This window comes from Physella acuta, unplaced genomic scaffold, assembly GCF_028476545.2.
Source record: "Physella acuta isolate Inbredline_101_S28 unplaced genomic scaffold, ASM2847654v3 ptg000681l, whole genome shotgun sequence".
Taxonomy (NCBI): Eukaryota; Metazoa; Mollusca; class Gastropoda; family Physidae; genus Physella; species Physella acuta.
Genome location: NW_026732200.1, coordinates 569,898 through 578,955, shown reverse-complemented (window position 1 = coordinate 578,955; position 9,058 = coordinate 569,898). Strand labels below are relative to the sequence as shown.

Here is a 9,058-nt window from a genome sequence, read left to right as displayed (position 1 = left end):
TAGGCCGAATTTCACGGACAAAAACTGCAACATACATAGAGGTGGCCATGTTTTAACTATACATTTTTAAGTATACAATAGAAAGTAGATATCTCACAAAAATCTAACAACAATCTCAATAACGTAAAAGTAAAAAAACAAATTTTGATCGTATTTAAATTACTAATTTAAAAAAAAACAACTCATGGCAAAATGTGTAAATATTCATTTTAAATTCAATGCACATCTCTGTATTTAAGACAGAAAATCGAATAGCCTAAGTATGAAGATGATATATTTTATTTGATGAAACTTAATCAAACTTACAAACATGAAGACAAATAATACATGATGCATTTTACTACCATGCAGAGCGAATAAATTTGTAATATTCTTCAACGATAGGCGAGGCTAAGTGGCCTTAATACGTTTTCTAACATTTCAAGGTAGGTAACTCAACAATATTGCAGGAATCAGTTTGTTGAAAATGAGGCGCTTCTTATCGTTCTTCGTTCTCCATAGTCTCCCGCTAAACAAAAATGGGAGACAACCAAAAGAGGATTTAAAATAATTTCAGCAATAATTATTATGAGAAAAAAGTATTTTTACTTATAATATATCATTTTTATGATTTACTGTCTATCTCCCTTAAATTTTTATATTCTTTGCAATTACATCACATAAAGAATTAACCATTGACAAAATTAAGTATTAAAATTATATTATGTTTATGTAATATTTAACAGCTATACCATACATACACATGTAGGTAGTACCAGCAAGTGGCGGAACTAGAAAAAATGGGCCACCCCGCAAAAAGAATTTTTTACCCCCTCCCATATATATATATATATATATATATATATATATATATATATATATATATATATATATATATATATATATATATATATATATATATATATATATATATATATACAGTATTCTACAGTATTCTTTTTACAATACAACCATTAAGTCTAAAATGCTTAAAAAATTGTAACTTAAAAAAATTGAGTATGGTCGGATATGGGCCCCCAAACGGCGTGCCCCCCCCCCTGCATTGCGGGGTCTGGCGGCACTGTAGTTCCGCCCCTGGTACCAGCATGTGTTGGAAGTAGCTGGTAATAGGTGTGTTTTTTTTTTAATATGGCGTCTCACTCATACTAATCTTTAGTGCCCTAAATTAATTACGGGGTTCACTTTAAGTTTGAGAATTAATCATATTCTCACATACTATTTAGTATATTAAACATGCATTGGTTATTAAAGGGTCCTACCCCCATCCCCTCCCACCCCACACACCAACAACTTGTATTGTGGGTGCGTATGTGAGTGCATGTGAAAGAAATTCACATTTCTATCCAGTGATACGAGTAACTAAGCAACCAACCAACTATTGTTACCTGTAGTGTTCAACACACTGGACGTCTTGCCATCACTCTGTCTTGACCTACGCTTGTACCACCTAACGTATAACACAACCAGACCAATGACCATGGCAATACCCAGCACTGAACAGCCGATACCTACACCAAACTTGATCCAAAACGTTGACATATCTGGTAGAACAACACAAACTATCAGTTTACATTTTTTCTGAACAATCAATAAAAAATACTATTATTTATTTTTTTTTAATTACCAAATAATGTATATAATTGTGAAATTGGTTCATTTAGAACATCGTAACAATACGAAAACATTCCTTTTTTTAATTTAAAAAGTAGTGTATAATATTTACACATTTACTAACCCCCTATCCCTCCACACACACCCTCTCTCCACACACCCTTTCCCGTCACACATGTCAGACCACCAATCCTCTAACTACAGGAGGCCATGTATAGGTAACCCCTGTCTGTACATGCCAGTAATACACTATCTATTCTAGTCAATACCATGTCGAGTTGACATTTTAAACACATCTATATATATATATAATTCTCTTCTTGGAGACTCTAGAAAACACCAAGCTGTAAGCGCGCTCCCTGCCACCCCACCCCTACATTGTCTGGTGAGCTGTGGTTCACGTTAAATGTTTACAATCGTAGAGCCGGGTTTAGTGACGGATATTAGGTGCAGATAAAATTTAATTTGAAACTTAGGGGAGGTAACTAAGAGGAGGCTGCTTTCACGGGGGGGGGTAGGGTATGGGTTGGGGGAAAGTAGTGTGGGGGTAGTATCGTCCTTAACGACCTACTGATAGTGTTTTAAACCAAATATTTTCAGTGGCAGCATTGGTACTGTCGATTTCACAAATTTTGAATTACTGAAAAGTAGAAAATAAAACAACTAATTAGCGGCGTATGATACGCCGCGGGTCGGCTCGTTTGTTTTAACAGAGTAGTCAGGAACATGGACTGTTATCCCATCATTTTATTGGCAACACTATTTTAATCAACCGGCTGGGTAAGACATACGATAACGTTGAATGGACGGCTGATTCGGCTTTAGAGTTCATAAACAAAATTTAACATAAACACCAGCTCACCTGACCGAGTGAACGCTATTTCCTTGTTATCTCCCATGTGTCACCTAATAAAGTTATCTTTATATTAATTGTAATGACCAATTTAAAATCTTTTTCAAATTTTAACCGAAATTTTGATGTACTGTTGTCAGAGAAGAAGTTATCTACTTAGCTTTACAGATATTGAATCTCCGGAAAAGGATGGAATCTTTCTAGCTTTACCCACAACCAGACACCGAACACAGTAACCTATCAAAAAATAATCTTTACCAGTCGTGTTCTCCACATCTTGATTAATGACTTCAAACTTCACATCCAACTTCCCTTCTGTGTTCTCCATGGTCAACAAGTAGGTCGTAACGGCCTTGGTCATCTTATCATACAAGGTCACGGTGACCACACCAAATGGTGGCACCAGGCTCAGGTAGGAGATACTGTAGGTGCTTTTGTCGACGTCAGTGAAGGAATTCCCCGATTCTATTTTTAGACCAAATTTGTTCGGCTCGGGATATCCGTAGACCTCGAGGGTGAAAACTGTGTTTTGGTCACGTGTGGTGTAGATGGTGGGGATATCTGGTGATGGGTGTCTGACTTTCAGGACACCTGATGGAGGATAACACAACTGTAATAACGGTGACAGGACAAATTATCTCAAGATAAATGATCCCAAACAAAATATTTCAAACACAATTTTACTCAAGGGTATATGATCTCACGGACAAAAGATCTCACGACAAAATATATTAGGAAAAAAAGTAATCGCGGATAAAAAATATGATCGCACATTGCCCTGATATTATTTTTCCTTGAGATATTTTGTCATGAGATCTTTTGTGATGGAACCACAAAACTCTATAGTAATAAGTTCTTTCTTTATTTGCGTGGTCGATTGATGCCCGTTTGACTGCCATCTCAACAGTTTTGAGTTCGGGTCCCCGATTAGAACCGTGGTAAGTCATTGAGTCAACCCAGCTCTGATGGGTACCTGACTTATGTTAGGGAAAGTAAAGGCGGCTGGGCATAGTGCTGACCACACTATCCCTTCACATGCCGAGGTCACAGTAACAGGGAAACTCTACTTCCCCTAACCCGCGGACCATAAGTTTCAAAATGGAACTGCATTACTTTACATTTCTTTGTTTTGACATGATATTAAAAGCGTCGATCTCTAAAATTAGCATAAGATTGTATTAGCTAGCTACAGTTGCTTTAGAGCTTAACGTCCGCGGTGGCGTGCAGGTGCATAACACCAGCTAACCTCTAACACCTGGCTGATTTAAGCTAACTCTAGTCATTAATCCTGTCATTACGCTGCCATTATAAACTATGCCAATCTTTACATTAATAATTAATACTCTATTTAAAACCTAGGCTGTAGCCGTAAATGAACGTGTTTGCAAATTTTACAAAACATAAACAACGCTACATTGTTTACAACTGAGTTGGAAGATTTGACCACAAAAGCGCTCACAGATATATATATATATATACAGTGAGTTACGTAAAAGCATTTAAAAATAGCACTAGCAGATTGACTACTTCGGATAATGATACATTTAAAATTTAATTTTTTTTGTAATGATAACTTAATTAAGTCGTTATCTTACACCCAATATTGACATCTACTGAATTATAAGCCTTCGTCTTGTCTTTGTCTTCCATACAAAAATATCGTCCCGAGTCTTCACATTGTAGATCTTCTAGAACCAGCTCCAAGACTGACGTGTTAGATTGGATTTCTTTCACCTGTCCAAGACCGCTGCCATTGATCAAGGCTTTAGCAGGTGGGTCTACTTCACAGAGAAGTAAGACATTTGCTCCCAGTTCAGCGACTTTTGAACGCGTATCATTAACTGTAAACCCTACTGTGTTTGGTAAACCTATGACAGGGATAAAAAAATAATAATCTTGTTTTTAAGGGGGAAGGCTCCGGTAAAAAAAAACTTTTTTAATACTCGTTAGAAAACAGTTATTTCTTTACAGCTTTATTAAGATACATACGCATATGCATTTCCACTAAAAAAAATTGGTGGAAAAATCTTGGTAACTATGACAATGGCGGCCATCTTGAAAAATTAACCCCTTCGTAGGTTTTCCACCATTCATAAAATATTACATTTTAAGCCCAATAAACAATCAATTCATAATCTTCTTCCATATTTTGGGGCAATCAGCTAAAAATTTTAAGTGCATATCTTCAAACTAATTTTTTATGAATTTTCAAAATTTGTGTCCGTTCAAAACACTTAACTTTGGGGAATTTTGGGGCATTAAAACTAGTGTTTTGAACAGACACAAATTTTGAAAATTCATAAAAAATTAGTTTGAAGATATGCACTTAAAATTTTTAGCTGATTACCTCAAAATATGGAAGAAGATTATGAATTAATTGTTTATTGGGCTTAAAATGTAATATTTTGTGAATGGTGGAAAACCTACGAAGGGGTTAATTTTTCAAGATGGCCGCCGTTGTCATAGTTACCAAGATTTTTTCAAATTTTTTTTTAGTGGAAATGCATATGCTGATGTATCTTAATAAAGCTGTAAAGAAATAACTGTTTTCTAACGAGTATTAAAAAAGTTTTTTTTACCGGAGCCTTCCCCCTTAAATCTTTGATGAGCTAAAGATTTTATTAAGAATAATCAAAATGGTCGAAAGCTTATGCATTATGTAAAAATAAATAGGTTAGTTTGGTTTGATTATTTGATGCTATTAGTTTTCAATGCATATCGATGTATTATCCACATAACTTCAATAGTAATCCAAAAAGATATAATTTTCATAGTTTATTTTTATTTTTAGAATTGTATTCATTCAATATTAAATAAGTTCTAGGATTCATAACTCAGGGGTATTAATCATTAAAAAAATATAACAATACCCATGAAACAAATATTATGTTTACGTTATGTGTATCCTTCGACATATAGCCTGTTTTTAAATCTGGACAGTCATTTAAACCTAAAATATTTTAAAGTTAAACCGGCAAAAACTAAAATATGACTAATACTTTAGTATCTAAAGTATGAGATAATTACACGAATAAATCATTTAATGAGAAGGCTACATAATGTTATAATGGCTTGCACAATATTTAAGTACTATAGTATAATCAGATGGCTGACAAAGCGACACAAACATGGGTTGTAAACATGAGAGTAAAAAAAAGGCATGAAGATTACTTGTGTATTTGAGAGTTAACAAAACGACACAGAGGCGTAGCGACCCTTCCCGGCGCCCGGGGACAAACTTTTCGATTTGCACCACCCCCCCCTCGAGATTTCGATTTGCACCCCTCCCCCCCCCCCCTCCCCTCAAACTTTAACTTTCGATTTGCACCCCCCTCAACCTTTCAATTTATTTTTCCAACCCATTTTGGCGCCCCCTAAGGTCGGCGCCCGGGGACATATGCCCGCCCCCCCCCCCCTCGCTACGCTACTGAAACGACATGAACATTAGTTGTGTATTTGAAAGCTAACAAAACGACATGAACATTACTTGTGTATTTGAGAGTTAACAAAACGACATGAACATTACTTGTGTATTTGAGAGTTAACAAAACGACATGAACATTACTTGTGTATTTGAGAGTTAACAAAACAACATGAACATTACTTGTAAACCTGAGGGTTGATATCTCCACACAGTCCAGCCGGGATAGCGCCGCGACCCCAATGTTGATCGACAGCTGTAGCTGGGACCACCTTGCAATACGTAATTCAGGTCCTAACACCAGCCAGGTCAAGTTATAGTTGTACATGCCTTTACTGAGCACTGGCCGCGCCTGCAATGGCTGTAACACATATTGAAGTGAGTGAGGGAAAGACATAAATATAATGCAACTCTCCGCCATTGTCCGGTCCTCAGTCAAGAATAAAAAGGTGGAGGGTTCGGCTAGCAGCCCACCAGGTTGGTGTTGGGGCTAGCAACCCATTTTGGTGTTGGGGTTAGCAACCCATTTTGGTGTTTGGGCTAGCAACCTACCAGGTTGGTGTTTGGGCTAGCAACCTACCAGGTTGGTGTTGGGGCTAGCAGCCCACCAGGTTGGTATTTGACTTAATGCTTCACATGTAGCAATGTGGATTAATTTAGTATCTAATTAAAATATACATACAATGCTGTGTAATAAAATAGAATACTCGCAGTAATAGATACACTTGCTACATAATTAAATCTATAACGATTTTGGTGGACACCAAAAGAAATAAATCTCAACTATCTATGTAATTATCTGTGTCATTTTGTATGTGAGGCTAGTATTACCTGGAATATAATATTACTGTCATTAGATGTCGGATTAAACTCAAATTCTTCCTTCGCCAGACATTGTAAACATAATACAAATTGGCCGTTATCCACAATTAGCGTTGGTTCTTCACATACTGGTAGGCTATTTGCTAGTTGACAAGAAAAATACATTTTACATTAGTCGTTAATCAAGGATATTAGCATTTCAACATGTGAATTTAAATCTAAAACTAAGTTTAATCGGTTGCACATTTTTATATTAAGTTGTATTTTTAAGGGTTGGTACGTCAAAGTTTTTGCTTGTTAATTTTTAAAAATTCAACTTTTAGTTTCATCATCATCTTTTACCGTTCGTGCTCAAGACAAATGGACAGATGAAGTAGAATTCATCTGTTTCAGAGACCTCGGCATATGAAGTGATCAGTAGCGTAGCGAGGGGGGGGGGAACATATGTCCCTGGGCGCCGACCTTAGGGGGCGTCAAAATGGGTTGGAAAAATAAATTGAAAGGTTGAGGGGGCCACAAATCCAAAGTTTGAGGCGGGGGGGGGGGGGTGCAAATCGAAATCTTGATGGGGTAGTGCAAATCGAAAAGTTTGTCCCCGGGCGCCGGGAAGGGTCGCTACACCTCTAGGAAGGGATGATCTGGTCAGTGCCCAGCAACTTTTTTTTTCCTACCGTATATAAGGTACTGTGTGGACTCAGTGACATTCTTTAGACTTGAAACCGGATTCGAACTTCAGACTTACTTTAGATTAATGTAATTAACTACATTAAAATAACATCAACACTTCAACCAAACGAATCAATATTTAGTTTGGTTTTGTACACTATGAGGTTTTTTCCGTGCTGAATACCTGTTATTCAATACAAGTTACTTTTGTGTTTCTTTGATTTGTACCTGGTTAAGTTTCCCTCTAAAGAATATCCGTGTGTTTGTCTAAGGCGAGTACGAAATTCTGGGGGTATCAGATGTATCACGTCCGCTATCTAATCCTTAAACATACGTGTGCTAAAGATAGTTTATAGATAGGTAACGTGCTAGAGGATTGGCTACACATGGGAACACTATCAGTAGTTTAAGTGAAACATTTAGAATGGATGATAGCAAAGTTAATTTAATTTAACTAATAATAATTTTAATCAGTGGCGTAGCGAGGTCGGGTGTCACCCGGTGCGGCACTTAATGGTGTCACCCCCAGAGGCGCAACGACCCTTCCCGGGGACAAACTTTCAATTTTCGAATTTACACCCCCCTCAAACTTTCGATTTGCACCCCCCCCTTCAACCCTTCAAACCTTCGATTTGCACCCCCCTCAAACTTTTGATTTGCACCCCCCTCAAACCTTCGATTTGCACCCCCCTCAAACTTTTGATTTGCACCCCCCTCAAACCTTCGATTTGCACCCCCCCCCCCCCCTCAAACTTTCGATTTGCACCCCCACCTCTTAAAAGGCTATTTAACACTCTAATTAATCACTCTATTAAGTGGAATTATCATTTTTCTCTATATATTTTGCTATTTTTTTGCCTTGGTGTCACCCCCCTAAATGGTGTCACCCGGTGCGGTCCGCACCCCCCCTCGCTACGCCCTTGATTTTAATAATAATAGGGTTGAACGTAAATTGTGTCTTGTAATGTTAGTCGACTTTAACCATATTTTGTCCATCCCCCCTCCCCCCTCCTATCCCCATAAAAATATGTATGCCATCGTCTCGCGTAGTTACACAGGATCTCGTGTTCCTTATATCACGTGATAGTTAGAACAGGTTACACCCCACCCCCGCCCACTGTTTGTAATTCTAGAAACCATTTTTTAAATTTTTAAACGAAAAAAAGTAAATACTAACTCACACCTTTTTCCATGCCCCCCCCCCCCCCCTCCCCTCGCGTAACTCATCCCTACTTAAATTTGAACACCACTGTTCTTTAATTCTGCTCGATGTATTTATAACCAAAGTCTAATACAAAGAAAGTAATCAAAGTGAAAGAAAAAATTACCAAATCCGCTACACTTGTAAGAAGATCGTATACAGCCATCCCCTTGTACTGATATAAACAAGGGCTTGCCAATATCCGAATAGCTCTGTTCTATCTCCAGATTAGCGGCATCGCGTGTAGTGACGTTTTGTGACGCTAAAACACGCCCAGAGGACGTCACGACGGACACGCCCAAGTAAGACATGTGGTCTTTGAATAGAAAGGAGAAACCCACGGCATGCTTTAGTAAGGACGTGTTGTAATCCAGTGTAAAGTTATTGAAAGGGATTTGGGCGTATATCAACCAGTCTAAAAATAACGCATTGTTTCCTGTGAGAGAGGAAAAAAATATAATTTATATTAAGTACAAAATATTTA

The 9,058-nt window shown here is 37.5% G+C and overlaps 1 protein-coding gene across 1 annotated transcript; it reads right to left on the bottom strand.

Moving 5' to 3' along the window:
• Window positions 1-338: 338 nt before the first annotated feature.
• LOC131949259 (uncharacterized) lies at window positions 339-6,306 on the bottom strand. Its single transcript, XM_059311073.1, has 5 exons — window positions 6,069-6,306; window positions 4,060-4,332; window positions 2,723-3,055; window positions 1,386-1,541; window positions 339-508 (listed from the first exon to the last, which is right to left on the bottom strand). Exons 1-5 carry the CDS (start codon window positions 6,304-6,306, stop codon window positions 453-455), a joined length of 1,056 nt encoding a protein of 351 aa, XP_059167056.1. The 3' UTR covers window positions 339-452.
• Between the last annotated feature and the right edge of the window lie 2,752 nt (window positions 6,307-9,058).

Excerpts from the sequence above, each read along its gene's own strand:
- LOC131949259 (XM_059311073.1), bottom strand. The coding sequence starts at position 6,306 with ATGGCGGAGAGTTGCATTATATTTATGTCTTTCCCTCACTCACTTCAA. Across the intron at positions 4,333-6,068 it reads ATCAACCCTCAGGTTTACAA|GTTTACCAAACACAGTAGGG; the intron begins GTAATGTTCATG and ends TCCCTGTCATAG. Across the intron at positions 1,542-2,722 it reads AGATGTGGAGAACACGACTG|ATATGTCAACGTTTTGGATC; the intron begins GTAAAGATTATT and ends TTGTTCTACCAG.